The sequence below is a fragment of the Temnothorax nylanderi genome, unplaced genomic scaffold (assembly GCF_030848795.1).
Source record: "Temnothorax nylanderi isolate EJ_2023f unplaced genomic scaffold, tnyl_v1.0 TNYL_tig0030_pilon, whole genome shotgun sequence".
Lineage (NCBI taxonomy): Eukaryota > Metazoa > Arthropoda > Insecta > Hymenoptera > Formicidae > Temnothorax > Temnothorax nylanderi.
In genome coordinates, this window is record NW_027249092.1 from 1525155 (window position 1) to 1542412 (window position 17258).

The 17258-nt window shown below is 36.6% G+C and overlaps 4 protein-coding genes across 7 annotated transcripts in view; 2 read left to right on the forward strand and 2 right to left on the reverse strand.

Annotated features, from left to right (window-relative positions):
- The first annotated feature begins 594 nt into the window (after nucleotides 1–594).
- LOC139770512 (uncharacterized) lies at nucleotides 595–1863 on the forward strand. Its single transcript, XM_071702514.1, has one exon. It carries the CDS (start codon nucleotides 628–630, stop codon nucleotides 1111–1113), a length of 486 nt encoding a protein of 161 aa, XP_071558615.1. The 5' UTR covers nucleotides 595–627; the 3' UTR covers nucleotides 1114–1863.
- A 77-nt stretch (nucleotides 1864–1940) lies between these two features.
- On the reverse strand, nucleotides 1941–7840 carry LOC139770511 (uncharacterized). Of its 3 annotated transcripts, none has more exons than XM_071702511.1 (5): nucleotides 7760–7840; nucleotides 7473–7657; nucleotides 6584–6643; nucleotides 5719–5891; nucleotides 1941–5521 (listed from the first exon to the last, which is right to left on the reverse strand). In XM_071702511.1, the coding sequence occupies exons 2-5, from the start codon at nucleotides 7512–7514 to the stop codon at nucleotides 2149–2151; spliced, it is 3648 nt and encodes a 1215-aa protein (XP_071558612.1). In that variant the 5' UTR covers nucleotides 7515–7657; nucleotides 7760–7840; the 3' UTR covers nucleotides 1941–2148. The 3 variants fall into 3 exon arrangements, with proteins under 3 accessions (XP_071558612.1, XP_071558613.1, XP_071558614.1); XM_071702512.1 differs by having other exon boundaries at nucleotides 7473–7681; nucleotides 7760–7834; XM_071702513.1 differs by lacking the exon at nucleotides 6584–6643.
- A 2196-nt stretch (nucleotides 7841–10036) lies between these two features.
- Nucleotides 10037–13919, forward strand: LOC139770448 (methyl farnesoate epoxidase). Its single transcript, XM_071702384.1, has 8 exons — nucleotides 10037–10066; nucleotides 11427–11749; nucleotides 12020–12208; nucleotides 12287–12467; nucleotides 12559–12676; nucleotides 13005–13185; nucleotides 13280–13539; nucleotides 13608–13919. The coding sequence occupies exons 1-8, from the start codon at nucleotides 10037–10039 to the stop codon at nucleotides 13787–13789; spliced, it is 1464 nt and encodes a 487-aa protein (XP_071558485.1). The 3' UTR covers nucleotides 13790–13919.
- A 47-nt stretch (nucleotides 13920–13966) lies between these two features.
- Nucleotides 13967–17258, reverse strand: part of LOC139770514 (guanine nucleotide exchange factor for Rab-3A) — a 28150-nt gene continuing 24858 nt past the window's right edge. For both annotated transcript variants that reach the window (XM_071702519.1, XM_071702518.1), the window contains 4 exons: nucleotides 16787–17170; nucleotides 16332–16434; nucleotides 16178–16244; nucleotides 13967–15947 (listed from right to left, as the gene is read on the reverse strand). In XM_071702519.1, the coding sequence (XP_071558620.1) occupies nucleotides 15868–15947; nucleotides 16178–16244; nucleotides 16332–16434; nucleotides 16787–17170 (634 nt within the window). In that variant the 3' untranslated portion in view covers nucleotides 13967–15867. The remainder of the gene's footprint in view (nucleotides 15948–16177; nucleotides 16245–16331; nucleotides 16435–16786; nucleotides 17171–17258) is intronic.

A 17258-nucleotide genomic window follows, 5' to 3' on the forward strand; every position in this document is an offset into this window, starting at 1 on the left:
TTTAATACAGATACAAGATGTGCATGCATAATTGATGCATAACGCCAGCACGCACGAGCCGACAGAATATTACGTGCGGACATTAAATCCAGTTGCAACTTTCTCGTCGCTTTCTGGCGATTTTGTATTCTGTAGACTTCACCCTCGATTTCCTCGTCGTAAGGCCGTCGCGTTAAAAAAACGCGCATTCTGAATGTCGCGTCTGACATTTCACCTGGAAAGAATCATCGGGGATGCAGATGCCGTCCTGACTTCAAACGACTTCGTAAAAACGCGCACTGTTATATTTTAATCCCGTCGCATTTAACTTTCGATAATTACGTAACATAAAGCGTTGATAAATTATGTATTAACTCCTTGAATTAGAAAATTGACGAATGATAAGAAGAATAAATGTTGAAAAATTAAATTTGTACGAGAATATTATTATCGATAAAATTAAAATTAGAGATCTGAAATTCCGAGAAAATGCACTAATTCGTCACAAGGCTAAGAAGAACTGTCTTCGCTTTATCTCGCTTTACATACTGATAAATGAGGGTATAATTAACACAATAAAACCATAAACCTCCTCGCTATAAATAAAGCTGCACTCGCGTCGACCGGATATTTCAATCGCACGTAACAATGGATCGTTTCTCGATAGTCGTTCTTTTGTGCCTTTACTCTTCTCTCAAAATCGCCAAAGGTCAGACCACGGAAAAACCTATCTGCACGGAAATAGGCGCTTTCGAAATTCACGATGGGACTTGCAAGAACTATTATATTTGTGTGAATGACGGCGAGACCCTCAACCCGGTTATCCTGTCCTGCGCCAGTTCTGCTATATTCGACCCTTCTCAGGGTAGATGCGTATCTCAGAACACGGCTACGTGTCAACAAACGACGACAATGGCACCGTCGACCACCTCAGCACCATTCTGCCTTCGATACGGCAGGTTCCCGATACAGGATGTGGAATGTAAAACATATTACTTGTGTTACTGGAACGGCACCCGCTACGCCATAATGGGCAATCTTACGTGCCCGAATACTCTGGTATTCTACCCATTAGCGGAAAAATGTGTATCGCCACGGACGTACAATTGTTCAGGAACAACCAAGTCGGGATAATGGAACAGTACGACTATTGCATACGTTTACAATTTATAAAATGTTTGTGTAATTCTACAAAATCATATATAATTAATCATTATAAATATTAAGAATTTTATTAAATTGTTTATTGAAATAGAAATAAATATTTGTTGCCAAAAATAATATTTTCTCTGATTGTAACGAATACGTGTTTACTGATTAATAGAATAATTAATTGAAAACAATGAAAGGAAATATATGCCAAATAAATAAAAAATACTATATCAATTAATAACATTCGATAAAAAGAGAGAAGGAAAAAGTGCGAATGTAATTATCTATGATTATAAATTATATACGGATTTCCAACATGAGACAGATGTTATAGGCTGATAGAGAAATAATAAGGGGGCCTTTGAATACCGCGTGCTTAATAGTTATGTTTATCACCCGACGCATTATTTTCAACTTAATGGAAACAATAAAAGTGCGTAACAATTCCTCGTTAGCACGATTCATTATAAGCGCGATTCGGCCAATGCGATTGTGATTGCCGATGCCGGTGTTCATGATTAATTATTTTCGAACGTTATGAACGCGCAACCTATAATCGTTCGCACGATAATCAAGCTCGTTTACAACTTTAAAGATTATTAAACGTAGTAAATATCAATTTCTCTTGCGGCACGAATGCGGCAGACATATATGTGTATTAACTCAGCGTTGCAAAAATAATCAGTAAAAATTATACCAATATACAGAAGAATAAATTTTTATTTTATATTAAAATAATTTTATTTCTTTTCTTCTATATTATATTTATCTGTAAATTCGTAAATACATTTATATAAATAAAAAACATATTCTTTTTTATAATCTCTCATCTGTTGTATTTTGAAAGACAAAAATTTAATACATATGTGAAGCTTCTTTTGATAATTTGTATGATTGAATTATAATGTACAATAAGATTCCTACACACAACACATAATCCCTTATTTCAGCTTCATTAAAAGTATCTTTTGACATTAAAAAATAGCAAAATGGAATTTAATCTTGCCGTATATCTACTCAAGGAACGACTTTGTATAGTGTGAATTCAGTGAGACTTCTAAGATTGCCACCCATGGGTGCCTCCTTGATTCTTTCGTTCGACCAATGCCCGACCTCTTCCGCGGCCGCTCTTCTTCTTCTCGAGTGAACTCTGGTATCTTTGGGGTCCGCCAAAATACCCAATAAATTTGTTTTAACGGCTTCTGGAATGTTATTTATCGAAGTCAGATTACCGTGTGCCAATTGCGACACCATATGCTGCAATCCGACCACAACATCCTGCTGTATTCCTGGTAATGTTTCTCGCACGACCTCCATTTTTGTTTCGTTGCTGATGTTCTCCTTCGTCAAAGACCTTGCGCTTTCATTTCTTTCATTAGTTATATTTTTTTCACTTCCTATGTATACAGCATTGGTTGTTTCCTCTTCGGGTTTAATTGTAGTGGTTAACTGTATGTTCTCCTTCGTCAGATTAGCCTCATGAGATTCCGAAGCATTTGAGAGATCAATGATGCTTACTGTTGTCGAAGGTAACGTCGTCGTGCTCTCATCTCTTTCCTTAGTTGTGTTTCTTTCATTTTCCGTTGTTTCCTCCTCGGTGTAATTTGTCGTTGTCGAAAGTTGCAAGTTGTCCTTTGTTAACTCAGTCTGCTGAGATTTTGAAACATTAAGAGAAGTGTTAAAAGAATCAACCACAGGATCGGTGGGATCATAAAGATTTCGTCTAACAAATCTATTTAGCTCTTTCATTGGATTAACAAGACTTCTTCGTCTTCGCTTTCTTCGAGATGATACCTCGTGCTCTTCATATTCCGAGTAATCGCTTTTAGCATCGGCGTATCCAGAAGCGAACTGCTCTGAGATCGAATCCTCAGGATCAATATCCGAAAATTCCAATTCTTCGTCATTACCGTCAACCACATCACCCGGTTCTCCGCTGACGAAATTCGAATCCCTTGTCAAATTTCCCAAGCTAGTACAATTCAGCAATGCGCTTATGGTCTCCATATTGACGGAATCGTTCAGGGATTTCAATTGCTCGAGTAACTCGGGATTATCGTGCTGTCCCGGATTCTCGTCCAGCGACAAATGTTTCTCCACCTCGACCAAGTTCTGTTTCTCCTTGTTTTCGTTGATGTGCTCCAGGAGAACCTTGACTTTCAGAGTCAGCTTGTGCCGCGGCGTGCTTGTAGTCGTGCTCCTTCGGGTGTCCATCGTGACGGGAATGTTGACAGCCGTCGAAGTGTTCTCTCGAGATGTTAACATGGTCGTCGCGACATTCGCAACAGTCGTGTGCTGAGTGTGTCTCTCGATCATACCTGATTCCTCAGACGATCGCGAACTAGTCGCGGACGGTGGAACTTTCGTCATTATTGACGGAGGACTCGTATCAAATTTTGATTGATCCTCCGTGATCTCCTCCTTGGAACAGTCTCCTGAATCGCACCTAGTGGTCGTCTCGCCACAATTTCCGGACGCGTCGCAGGCTTCCGAACTATCGATGTGTTCGCACTCCTCGGAGTTTTCGCACGAATGGTCCACCTCGCTGCTTATCGCCGGTGACAAAGTCGTCGATCTGACCTCCTTCGACAACGTTCTTGTAGACATCGAAACGAATTTTCCTTCGCTAGAGGTCTTTGGTCCAACCAACGTCGTCCCTTCGATTGCAGATGTTATGCTTTCCTCGCTTTCCTCGGAGGGCACTTCTTCGGACGTCGATGAGGACTCGATAATTATAGGACCGGTTACACTCTCAGTCGAGATTGGCGATTCGGATAATTTATCCAAGCCCTGACCAGGTTTATCGGGTCCTTTTGTGAATTCGATAAACTCAACCGGTATCGCGGTCGTAATATCTGGTTCAGTTTCAATTTTGCCTGAAGTCACTTTACTCGTGACTTTACTTGAAGATGGATCATGATCAATTTTATCCATTTCTTCACTAGTCATAATCTTCGTTTCCAATGAAATAGTACTACTATCATCGACAGATACTTGATCCGTTGACTGAGATGCATGTGCTTCTGTAGACTCCATGGAAATATCTGTTACTATTATCTCTTCAGTTACTAAATCAGAAGTTACTTTTTTCTCTTCTCTAGACGTAAATGAAGATTGCGTGGTCTCCTTCAGTCTTCCGTCTTCTTTCACAGTTATTTCTTTATCGCGTCCGATTGGAATTGACGTTTCGGCTTCCGTCGTAGAAACTTCAGCTGATAGTTCAGGAAATAATTGTCCCGGAGAAGGTGTATCATATTTACTATATTTTTCCGTTAAACACGCTGGATCTGACGAATTCTCCTCGCAGTCCGTCTTCTCCTGATATTCCTGAATCGTAGTCGATATTTTGGGAAAGGTCGTCGATCTTCTGGATACCTCTTCATCAGGCAACGTTAATGACTTCGTAACAGGGGGCAAACTATAATCTTCTTCGCTCTCGCTCTCGGTTTTGCTCTGCAGCTTAGTAACCGTTTCTTCAGCTGTGCTGACTTTACCGTTTTTTGTTGAAATGCTTGGGGAGGTCACGGTTGCTTCGCAAAGGCCATTCTCGCAGGATAGTCTAGTAGCGTGTTCAGTGGATTCGGTGAGTGTGCTGCTCTCTTCAGTTTCCTCGGAACTTTCTGTGCAGGGTTCCTCCTCGGTTGTCGTCGCCGTCAGTTGATGCATCTTGGGACTAACTTTGATCTCCACTCTCTTCTTCGGGTTCTTCGAGCCGTCGTTCAATTCTACGATATTCTTACTGACCACCGGACCGACCCCGCATTTCACCTTTTTGTGTTGCCAAGTAGTGACATTACCAGCATGATTGACCGAGGTGAAATTGACGACCCTGCTGACCATCGTGTCTTCGTCTATGACTTCGAACAAGGCCGTCTTACCGATATCGGGATCGTTCGCCGTCAGTTCGCCCTCGTATCTTTTACATTCGAGGTACCTTTCCGGTATAGTTACCGAGTTCTCAAAGGAGATCGTGTATTCGCGAATAACCAGTCTCTTCGGCGGCTGAGTGGTCTTGTCCTCCTTGATAGTCGTCATTTCGATCCAGCACAGAGTGATGTCCTCGCCCTCGTGAACGCTACCAGATTTCTTCACTTTGGAATTGTTGCCGACCACGTCGTGGAACTCCTTTTCCACGGTCAGCGCATTGTCCGTCGTATTCTCGTAAAAGCTACTCGAGTACCTCTGGTTCATCCTTCTGGCGTTTCCACAATTTGTTGCTTCTTCCCTGGCCATTTCTTCCAATGTCCCGTATTCTGTGACCGTTGTGGTATCTTCCGTCGTCGTGGTTTGCTTATGACGCTCGCCATTACGCGTAATGCGATGACGCTCACCGCGATTGAAGACATTCGTATTCATATTCATATTCATATTCTGATTTACATTGCTCGTGCTGTGCAGAAAAAATAAAAAATCAAATAGTTAACAATGGTAAATGCAGACATTGCAATATATTTCAAGTTAATAAAATAATTATGTATTTTTCGAAATTCTACTTGACATTATTTTTCGTTATTTTTAGTATTATTGCAAATTGTATACATTACGTATTTTATTATATAGAGATTTGTTTTATTGATTATACTTTACTTTGAAATTTCGTCATTTTCGTCATCTTCATCAGTTTCTTCATGTTCGTCATGTTCATCACCCTCGGATGTGTCTTCCAATGTTTTCGTCTCCCTCATGGAACCAGAATCCAAGGAAGTATCATCCGAATCAGATTGGGAATCTGTTTTTTTCTCTTTGAATGCATCCTGCATCTGAAGAATTAAACAGGTGCCAAAGAACAGTTGACTACAAGATTAAACTGATTTGAAAAAATAGCTCATTGTCAAATGCATGTAAAAGTTTTTGTGTTTAACATAACAGATCTTTATTAACGAAACTGTTAATATAAATACCCCAGAATGAGAAATAATTAGAATTTATCTGCAAAATCCACTTACGCTAAGCCAATGAATCCGAATCAAAGTATTGTAGTTTGCATGAAGCGTGATTGATGAAGAAATATTCGATGCATCGTTTTATGAAAGTAGTGATCATGATAAATGATATGATATATCAAAACTGCTGCATCCATAAAATTGTGAAGAAATGGGAAAATCTAAATAAATTAATTACAGAAATATAAAAATTTTATAGACATTGTTCAATATTAACCTGAAAAGAAAAAAGTTTAACGAAAATATATATTTTATAACATAAGATATTCCAGATAACACAATAAGATTTTTTAAACCGTATAAAAATATGAAAAGTGTGTATAAAATATTTCGAAAGTGTAATAATAAGAAAAGATGAATTGGAGAGAAAATATTGGCATAAAATAAGCAAAAACAGATATATTGTATATTAAATTTATATGAAATAAAAATAATTATATAATGTGTGCAAATAAATACAAATAAATTTTAACATAAAAAAATATACATTATATGTTTAATCTACATACTTGATTTGATGAATGAGAGGCAAGTGGAACTGCAGCATTATATCTAAACCAACAGCAGACCTGCTTCAATGAAACATAATATTACGTCGATAAAAATTACCATTGATAACTTTACTGAAGTAATTATCTATATTAATGTTAATAATTTAATGTTAATAATTTAAATTAATGTTAATAATACGCGTAAATAATTGAAATTGAAAATAATATACGTTTGTACGAGCCAGTAAATAGTTTTCCAGAGATACATGGGAAAGTTTCGTGAAGACGCGTTCGATATCGTCTAGCGGCAATCATGTACACGATTTAATTTAGAAAATGTCGGTTTCACAATTGGTCTCCGATCAAACCATGCAAGCCCGACGATATCTCGGCACGCGAGATTAACCAGCGAAACAACTGCACAGTGCGTCGGCACGAAAGTGAGAATAGTCAAGGAATAAAATATATGTATGTTACAGCACGATAAGAACGGCGATATTTCATTGAATTAACAAATAATTTAACACTGACATATTTAGAGCATCAAAGTGAAAAAAAATATAATTAGCTACGATACATCTAATTAATACGACGAAATAAAAAGAGAAATTCATTGAAAGTAAAGTGCGATGCTCTTGATTAACAATACTTTTTATTCTTTACCTACTTTAATAATACTTTTTTATTTTAATAATACTTTTTGTTTTTATATATGCATATAAAAAAAATTCAATGCAATTCCTTCAAATATTGCATAAAAATTATTTTTTTTGTTTAGTCTATTACTAGTTTTTTAAATTAAATAATATTATTTGTGAAGTAAACAAAATATTTTACTGTAAATTCAATTTCATAGTAGCTTCTAAATAATACAATTAAGTAGAGAATACAAGAAAAAGGAACCTACCGTAAGAATGAAAAGGAAGGAGTATGGCGCGCGAACCAGCATCGCCGCCAGAATGTCACTTCTTTGTTCTTTTCAGATCTTCTTCTTTGCTTTGCGGGCAGTAAACACGGCCTACATCCAATACCAGATCGGAACTCTTCGTCTTATCAACGAAATTCCAAATCCGTCACTGTATACTAATCTACCTGACAGGGCCAAATATTTAATTTCTAATTAAGAAATAATCATCCAACAACTGAATCATGTTTCCAGAAAAGATCGAGCCGCTGTTTGTCATTGGTACTGACCACGATAAGTAATCGAAAGTCCCGATGGTGTTCCACGCTGACGGCAGCACCCGCCTGATGTTGAATCGAAGTCTGTTCTTATCGAATGCCAACTCGGCTGGACCTAGCGCCTTCGGTAAATGCGAGTCACCGCCCCCCACCTATCATCAAATCCCTCCAACCCCCCGCTTCTTTTTAAGACCCCCCCGACCCAGCATCTCGATTTTCCGGACTCGTTATCAGCAGCAGCAACGTCTCGTCTCCTTATTCCGCGTCTTAATTTCCCTAGCCGGTATTTTCCTCATCATCTCAATGATGGATTGATGAATTGATCAGTCGATTAAATACATCTCACTCGCCTATGCGAAAGTCGTTTGCCACCGTCGGAATAATTACCTCATCAAAAAGTCTTACGTGACTGAGCGACGAGTGTTTCGTATGATCGAATTAATTCGACACTTCGTACGATCTGTTAACAATTGTCAGACAATTAGCGTCTCGGATAATGAAATAAAACATTATTTGCCATCATCGTACTTCTTATACAATACTTAAGTAACTTTAAGCAAATATCTGAAACTTTTTCTTATATTAAACTTTTTTAATATTTAAATACAATTATTATCAAAAGTTGTATTTAAAAAACTTTTGGAATCTTGGAAGACCAATCCGTTGGTTTCCTTGGACTTAAAAGATTCTACATTTGGCTATATTGATTTCAATTTAACAGGCAATCGATAATTGACCGTGAAACATTTAATTTCAATGTCTTCGTTCGTTATGCACGATAAAGTCCTGTCGCTTTGTTCGGCTCTGTTCTCTATGTCAAGAAGAATATTTCGCTCGCGCCGCATTTAAAAGTTTAATGAATTACAGTTGTTCCGCGTCCTTGAATTATGATAATGTGAGTGCACACTCAAAAAAGATTCACGTTTTATTTTATCTCATAATTGCATTTGGTACCTTACTTGAATATGTATTACTTTTGTGATAAGAATGCCAAAATCTTTAAAGTCAATTTTTATTTATGCACATATTGTTTCAGAATTTCATTACAACCGATAACGTATTTGAAAAAGAAGTAGTTGCAAAATCTCATTCTTATGATTAAGAAAACGATCGCGTAATATTTCATCGCGCTTAAATAGATTTTCCCCAACAGAAATTTCATAATTTTTTATTGCAGCTTGCAGCATTCTCTCAAGTTTTTAATATGAAAAAAGCAGATTATCAACTCTCGTCCAACGTTTCGGCGAATAAGCATGGGAAAATTAAAAATCGCTCTTTTTCCAATGATAAATTAACGTTTATTCCCTCTTCTTCTCTTTTCTCTCCTTACGTTGCTACCATCAACTCGTGACGAGGCGATTGCTCGTTACCTGTATGTTACGCAGCTTCATATATTGTGCATCGAAGGAAGTAAGGCTCGCTTTATATGTTCCTTTGTCTCTGGCTGATCGTTTTATCGCTACTGACGCCGAGATGCAATAATTTACGGACCATCACGCGCGGATGCTGTGATCTCTGGTCCCCAGAATCGCTGATGGCAGTCGTTTCTAATTTTACAACGTCGTTTCACCTTGCAGCGGAAGTTCTTCCGAGAGAAAAGCTCCGAAAGCAAAATATATTTCAAATTCAAATAACGGTAAACTTTATTAAAATCTCTTTTTAACTATTTATATTACAATAAAAAATCCTCTTAATGTGTTCAGAACTCATACTTATAAGACGAAAAAATAAATAAAAAATAATTCTAATTTTGATATATGTGTGGATATATAAGTTTAAAATTTTTATTTTGTTTTTAAATTTGTATCTCATTTCTTGAACTTTGCCTGTACTACTGTAGCAATATCATGGATAGAAGAAACGGTTAAAACATTTTTTAAATTCTCGCATTTGTACCTTTACATCTAATTATTCTAATTATTTTTATTTAATAAGTGCCAACCAACGTCGCGCCACAGCTGTTGCACAAAGAGAAATAGTTTATTAACAATAATTATAACAGTGTCAATAACCTACGTACTATGAACGATTCGGCAATTCAACCGGATAATCGCGGTCGGATTAACTCGATGATTTTAAGTGGTTCGCGGCGATCTTTATTACGCCGGGCCGCCTGCTCGATCGTTCTCATTTCGATTTGACGTTGCGTGCTAAGCGGAAGAGGCCGGTGGAAGACGGTTGTCGACGTGGGCCCGGGGAATAGAAGAGGAAAGGTGTGTAGGATCGCGTGCGAGCGCGAAATCGTAAACGCAATTGCGCAAGGTGTTAGCTGGACCACGAACGCCCGAAATGGCGAACGGGGATAGCGCGCGCTTTGATGTGAGCGCGATTGATTGGAATTGCGAATTTACGATTCCCACATCTGCCGCTTATAACTTCTGTGATTACCTCGCACCACTATATAATCGTCGATATTAGCAATGACCCAACGGCCGCGCACTTCGTCGTATATTCTCGTCCCCTAAGAAACTCCCGTCCCTGCTTCCATATGGCGCGTCTTAAATCATTTCTTCATATCTCTAATCAGCTTCCTATCCTACATTGCAAAATAATTAACACATAAAAGTTAACATACATTCTCTCTTTCTACTTATAGTCCATAGATATACAATAAACACAAATTATTCATAACGAACTTTTCATTACTTGTAACAAATTGTTTTGCCAAAACCGTAAGAAGATATTAGCTAATGAAACATTGATGCGTTCGTTGGAAGGATGTTGCATAACGTGTTATTGGAAACGGTTCGATGTCGCAGCTGTCGCAAAGCATTCTGTAGTAAAATGAAATTTAATGTAAGGACCGATGTGGAATAAGAGGTAGACTGTCGCGTGCATGCCTGCAGCAGCATATACAGATATATTCGACCATAGCTGGAACCTTGAGCCAAAAATCCTCTTGCCTAATATCCCAGTGAAAGGAGGTATTTCTCTCATATAACAGAATTTCCACGAGACTGATGCAGTTTCGATTAGCATCGCTTGCCGCGAATGATACTTTGATGCAGTCGATTGGATAAACTACATAGAAAATTCAATAAAATACCGTATAGTCAATTAATAGTATTTATTACGTGCGAGATTTACTGATTCGTGGTAACATCCTCTTTGGATTTCTTTCTAGAAGATATAAAAGGTTCCTTTAAAATGTAAAAGAAATCCACAGTAAAACAAATTGCTTAGAATATTTCTACCTTACTTTTATGACATTTCTCTATTGCTATTAAATAACAAATAAATAATGTGGTTTATAATAATTTGCCTGGCGATAATATTCACGATAAAGATTCTGCACGACTGGCGCCGACCATCAATGTTTCCTCCAGGTAAACTATATCGCAATTGTTTTCAAGAAATCAGATTTATTCGAAAACGATTTGCTCCATAATTCCAAAAATATTTTTATTTTTATTTTTACAATTGTTACGATCTCACACATATGCGATAAATTTTAAAAAGTAATAATTAATTACTAGAATAAGATGGAGTAAATTATTTTTATTAAAGTAAATAGATTATTGATATTTATCCTGCAAAATGTAACACGAGAAATGCTTTTATTTTATGCTTTTGCTTAAAAAAACATCTTTGCTTCTACTTTTTAAGAACATTCACTTCACTTTGATACACACAACTCAATTTATTTTATATTATCGCACAATTTACATAAATATATAAGATATTCGCGAAATATTCTATTCGAGGACCTCGCGGCTTGCCGATCGTGGGAAACATATTGGATGTGAAACGTCTGGTCGATGAAACGAAGTTCTATTCTCATGCCTGGTGTCGATTAGCCGACATTTACGGACCCATCGTCGGCTTGAAGCTCGGCATAGCCGAACCGTTGATCATTGTTTCCGGTAAGGATGCGGTGATCGAGATGATGAGTCGACCTCAGTTTGACGGCAGACCTAATGGATTTGTACATAGACTTCGGACGGGGGGTGAACGGAGGGGTGTACTATTCACCGATGGCGATGTCTGGCGAGACCAAAGAAGGTATTTTGTAAGGAATTATTATATACCTAAAGCTTCTTAAAAATCATACAATTTAATCTAAATGCACGTAACGCATCTTTGACCTAAATATAAATTAACGAAAAAACTTCAATTTATATTCGATATTTTTTTAAAATAATTGTTACATAATTTCTCGATAGTTTTAACGAAATTTTCTATATTAGATCTTTGAAATGTTGCTGTTACGTTATTTTCTTCGTGTATTAAAGAAAGATCAGATCAGATTAAGATTAATTACAAATTATTCAGATTTGCTCTGAGAACGTTGAAGGAATTTGGATTTGGAAATGGTACAATGGAGGATATAATATTAAACGACGCGGTTTCCTTAACGACCACGATTGAATCGCTGAGTAAATCGGGACCAATTACCAACTTGTACAATATTACCTCCATAGCTGTTCTCAATAGTTTATGGACATTAGTCGCTGGAGCCAGGTACATTGCAAAGCTATTATAAATTACATGCAATTAATCGTGTAACCGAAAATAATATATCGGGATATATTGTTGTAGATTTGACTTGGAGAATCCGAAACTGACAGAGATTTTATCAGTGGTAAACGGGATTGTCAGAAATAGCAACGTCACCGGCGGCATATTGACCCACTTGCCGTTTTTAAGATACATTATCCCAGGGTTAACCGGGTTTACCGTACTAAATCAAAGACTGACACGAATGTGGCAATTCATCGGGGTAACGCGATATACCTCCATTAACGATATAATTTCTATCTATAGATAGAAATAAGATATCCTTGTACATAAAATAAGATATCCTCTTTCAGTCTGAAATAGCGAGGCACAAACAAACTAGAACACACGGCGAGTTCAGAGACTTTATCGATGTTTACCTAGCGGAAATGGAAGCCAAACAATCAAGCTCAACCATATCGTCTTTTGACGGTACACAATGCTTCGTAATGTACATAATTACATAAATGAGAATTTTTTTTACGTGTGGTGAGAAACGCAAGTTCAAATTTATATTACATTTTCTGCCAATCGTTATTAGATTCTTAGATTAAATTAGTAGATTTCTATACATTATAATTCGTAAAAATAAAAAAATAGCATTGTACAAAAACAAGAAAGCATTATTATTTAAGAATATTTTATTATAATAATACTGTAATTAATCCGTATCACTATATCGTGTATATTTAATTCTCATGATAAAAATAATTGCACAAATAATTTTTGACACATGATGGATAATACAGAATATTTCCAGAAGAGCAATTAATTAGCGTTGTGAAAGACCTCTTCAGCGCCGGTGTGGAAACGACAAACAATACAATTGGCTTCATTATCACGTATCTCATAGTGAGGCAGGATGTGCAAAGAAAAGTGCACGAGGAAATCGACAGGGTGCTAGGCAAGGATCTCCTACCTCGTATAGTGTACAAAAATCGGTACAAACTTGAAAATATTGCTTGACGCACTACTAATATTATTTCATTCGTAAATTATCTCAGAATTATGAATTATACGACCGAAAGTTTTCAGATTGCCATACTTGAACGCGACGATAGCGGAAGTAGCGAGGCTGGCGAACGTCGGGCCTACTTCAATCCCTCATCGGGCGATGACTGACTCCATTCTACTGGGCTACGAGATAAAAAAGAATTATACCTTGCTGGCTAACTTGCGAAGCGTACATATGGACGAGCAGCATTGGGGAGATCCGAAGGTGTTTCGACCTGAGAGATTTATTAATGACGAAGGAGAATTCGTCGAGGATCCTTGGTTAATACCGTTCGGCTTAGGTATGAAGAACAATATAAATCCATTTAAATGTACAAAGCTGAAAATCGTAACATTAACGATTTAACAGGTCATAGAAAGTGCCTGGGCGAGACCTTGGCAAGGAACAGCGTATTCCTGTTTGTCGCATGTCTACTGCAGAAATTTCAGTTTGTGTTACCCCCGGGACACCCTGACCTCTTTTTAGACGGTGTCGACGGCTTTACGATCGCACCACCTGATATAAGTGTCGTTGCTATCAAAAGAATATGACTGCTTAATTATTAACGTACGAGGCGCATAAACGCGTGCGAGATAATATAAAATTTGTACAAGACAACATTTTATATATGGCAAGGAAATAATTGTAGTATTTTATAACAGTTATCTACGAAAATAAAAATAATAAAATGCTATCTTTCAAAGGGATTGCGATAATTAGGCATCATATTTTTTTTACAATGGCGATTATCTTTATTTCGTTTTTAAATACAAGTTTCTATCTCAAGTAATGTTAGAAGACTCTATTTACATTTGATATACAATTAACATGTTTTCTATTCACAAGAGAAATGCTTACAAGAAGTCTTTTTACTACGTCCCGTAACACTCAAGGGAACGTTATTCGTTTTCGTCGTTGGCCACATGTTGTTTGGCATAATTCGATAAATGGCGACCCAATCACATAATTACTTTCTTTCGTACGTTTCATATCGAACGCGATAAATGACGGAAGATAACAGAATCGAGATAAAAGTCTTACCAAGTCTTCACGGTACCGAAATAACTATCTATCGGATACTTTTACAGTTTCTATGTTTGAGTCAATGAACGAATTAACCAGAAATTTATTGCGGAGATTTATCTCGAAAAAAATTAATTAGCATATCATGAGTCAAAATTTAGAGTAAAAGTATTAAGAATATTTTTTTCGCAGTAAACAAAATATATATTCGTATATACAACCAGGAGATACATGACTGACACAAATGCCAGTTTTGATTGACGTATTAATGTAAATCTCTATGAAAGAATATACACTTGCAATACGTCAGACTAATATTTATAGAGTAGAAACGAATATGCTCCGTATAACCGGATGCATTATGATATAGACGTATAGAATCGTTACATGTCATGAGAAGTTTCGAGAAGTTCTATTTACACTAAGAATTTGGAGATTCGTATGGTCCACACAGATGCAGCTCCTCTCTATGAGTGATAATGTCGAAGGTATACATAGTCATCGTGAGTCAACAATGAATTAATCGGAAGTTTAGATGATGATTTTATGTTCTCGAGTTTTGGTGGCACGGTACGAACACTTTAGAATTCCAATAAATTTATACGATCAATGATATACATATTTAATGGAAGCCATTAGTCAGATTAACGATTAACACAACGTATAATATATATCGATAAATTATACACAACGAAACAACAAAAATCACTACGACTCGACACGTGACGGCAAATAAAAAAAAACTGATCCGTAACAAAAACACAAATATAAATAATTAGCTAAACACGATTTTTCTTCTGTTCGGTGTTAATACCAAACCACGACATGAAGTGATCTCATATATATAATATAATTGTTAACCATAACTATCTTATGGAATCAACGGCTCCATTGTCACAATTCGCATGAGTCTAACAATAAGTCCATTGAACTTCAGAAAACATGACACAATATCTTAAAAATCTTTCCTATTATTTACATTCCTCGTTTAGGAGAGCCATTGACAATGTCTGATCCGCATGTCAAGATCATTCACAGCCTTGTAATCAGCTTCATTGTCATCTTACAACTTGTTCGCAAATAATTAAATCTAGAATCTGCCATAGGCGGCACTATTTCGGCAATATTTCAAAAAAAATTACGTGCGAAAAATTGACGTTTTACTGCAAAATTAATATCAAATTTAATCCTGAGTAGTTTTTTTTATATTTTATTTTAAAAAAGTAGAAAAATAAGTTGGTGTATATAAATTAATGTTATTAATCACACTGTAAAATATTTTTAATCAAAAGATGGAAGATCTGTCAATAAATTATACTTACTTTTTACGGTCATACAATACAGTTTTCTGAATGGCACGTAAATTTTTTAGAAACATTATTATATTATCATCAGAATTACTTAACAGAATTAGAGAGACTTCAAATATATATATCTGAAAGATATATATTGCAACATTGCACCCTCCCCTTCGCTGCACAAAAGGCCGATAATCGACGAGAGCGTCGCTAAATTATTCTGCATAATTCACAGATTTCTATTTTCAAACAATGAACCCCTGGCTCGAAATGACTCGAGACTAGATGACATCCCGCCTACGCGAACCTCAGGACGACAATGCCAGACCCAACCGTGCAAAAACCATTTCCTTTCTCAGCCGCGTGATCTCCCAGTAAACGTCGTGAACTGCAGATTAATAAATTCCATTATTAATAGAAAAATAGAAATTACTTCCAATTTTAATATTTTCTTATAATTTTCAATATTTAATCCAAAGAACTATATATCGAAGCCATATTTGTTTTAAACTCTTTTTGCAAATATTTAAGGGCATTATAAATATAAAAAATAAATTATTAAAAAATATATATAATTTTCTAATAAATTATTAAACTATAGTTTATTATGTGACATACCTGAGCTCTTGACGAGACCACGCTCGACGTATCTCAGATAATTGAGAAAGTCACACACTGCTATAATCTGCAAAGGAACACACAATTCCTTACAAAACAGAATTTTTTAAGGTTTTTGAAATAAATTTAAATAATGATTACATGTAAGACTTACTCGATTGCGACAGATCTGCGAAATGCAATGCCATTGATTTTCTTGATCACCAAGCCGCATACGATAGTGACATTGCCGTGGTGCCTCCAACAGTGCACATTTCCTGAAATCGAAATATTATCGCTGTTTCATATATAAAAATTTTATAGAAACGCCTGTTTTATAAATAACAACCCAATCGTAAACACAATGGTATATAATCTTCCAGCTATTGTGTCAGCAACTTCGCGATCTTGCAAATTACAATGCAGTAACAATACAGTATTGCAGAAACATAGAATTGCAAAATTCCACGAATATTAGCGCATTAAAAGCATTATGAAAATATTACAATGTAATAATTATAAAATGTATAATATTTGATTGTCCACTAAACGGCACATAAAAATCTTTTTCTTTTACAATATGAAAAAATATTGAGTATTTTAAACATAATGAGAAACTTAAGAACGTACTTGGGAAAAGCGAGTTTTGTTTTGTCGCTGACCGCCTCGATAAATATGATGCCATCCAGAACAGCTTGCCTGACCTTGGTTCCCAATTCCTTATTCGGGAAATCCAAGCAGAGATCGATATCCTCTCTAAATACCCTCGCAACGAAGGGATCGCTTTTGTCGACGCAAGGGTTCGTTTTCCATCTGAGAAACTCCGTATGCACCCTCGGGTCGACTTCCAGACCGAAGTCCTTGCACTCCCTCTCTTTCTCCTTCTCACGCTCACGCTTCCAATCCCTCTCGAGGGCTTCCTTATCGGTGGGCAAAGGTGGCCTCTGTTCTTTTACAGGCGAATCAGGCGGCGAGTTCTCTCGACCGTATTTTAAATTAAAGTGCGACGGCGACCTGCATCAGAATTACAAATTTTTAAATATATTATTAATTTAGCTTGCAAAAATAAACGCAACGACTTTTTTATCTCTTTTAATTTAAA

Coding starts and splice junctions, on each gene's coding strand:
- LOC139770511 (XM_071702511.1), bottom strand. CDS start 7,514: ATGCTGGTTCGCGCGCCATACTCCTTCCTTTTCATTCTTACG. Junction 6,644..7,472: donor CCTTCCTTTTCATTCTTACG/GTAGGTTCCTTT, acceptor TCATTGAAGCAG/GTCTGCTGTTGGTTTAGATA. Junction 5,892..6,583: donor CCTCTCATTCATCAAATCAA/GTATGTAGATTA, acceptor TTAATTCTTCAG/ATGCAGGATGCATTCAAAGA.
- LOC139770448 (XM_071702384.1), top strand. CDS start 10,037: ATGGCGAACGGGGATAGCGCGCGCTTTGAT. Junction 12,209..12,286: donor ACATTAGTCGCTGGAGCCAG/GTACATTGCAAA, acceptor ATATTGTTGTAG/ATTTGACTTGGAGAATCCGA. Junction 12,468..12,558: donor GAATGTGGCAATTCATCGGG/GTAACGCGATAT, acceptor ATCCTCTTTCAG/TCTGAAATAGCGAGGCACAA.
- LOC139770512 (XM_071702514.1), top strand. CDS start 628: ATGGATCGTTTCTCGATAGTCGTTCTTTTGTGCCTTTACTCTTCTCTC.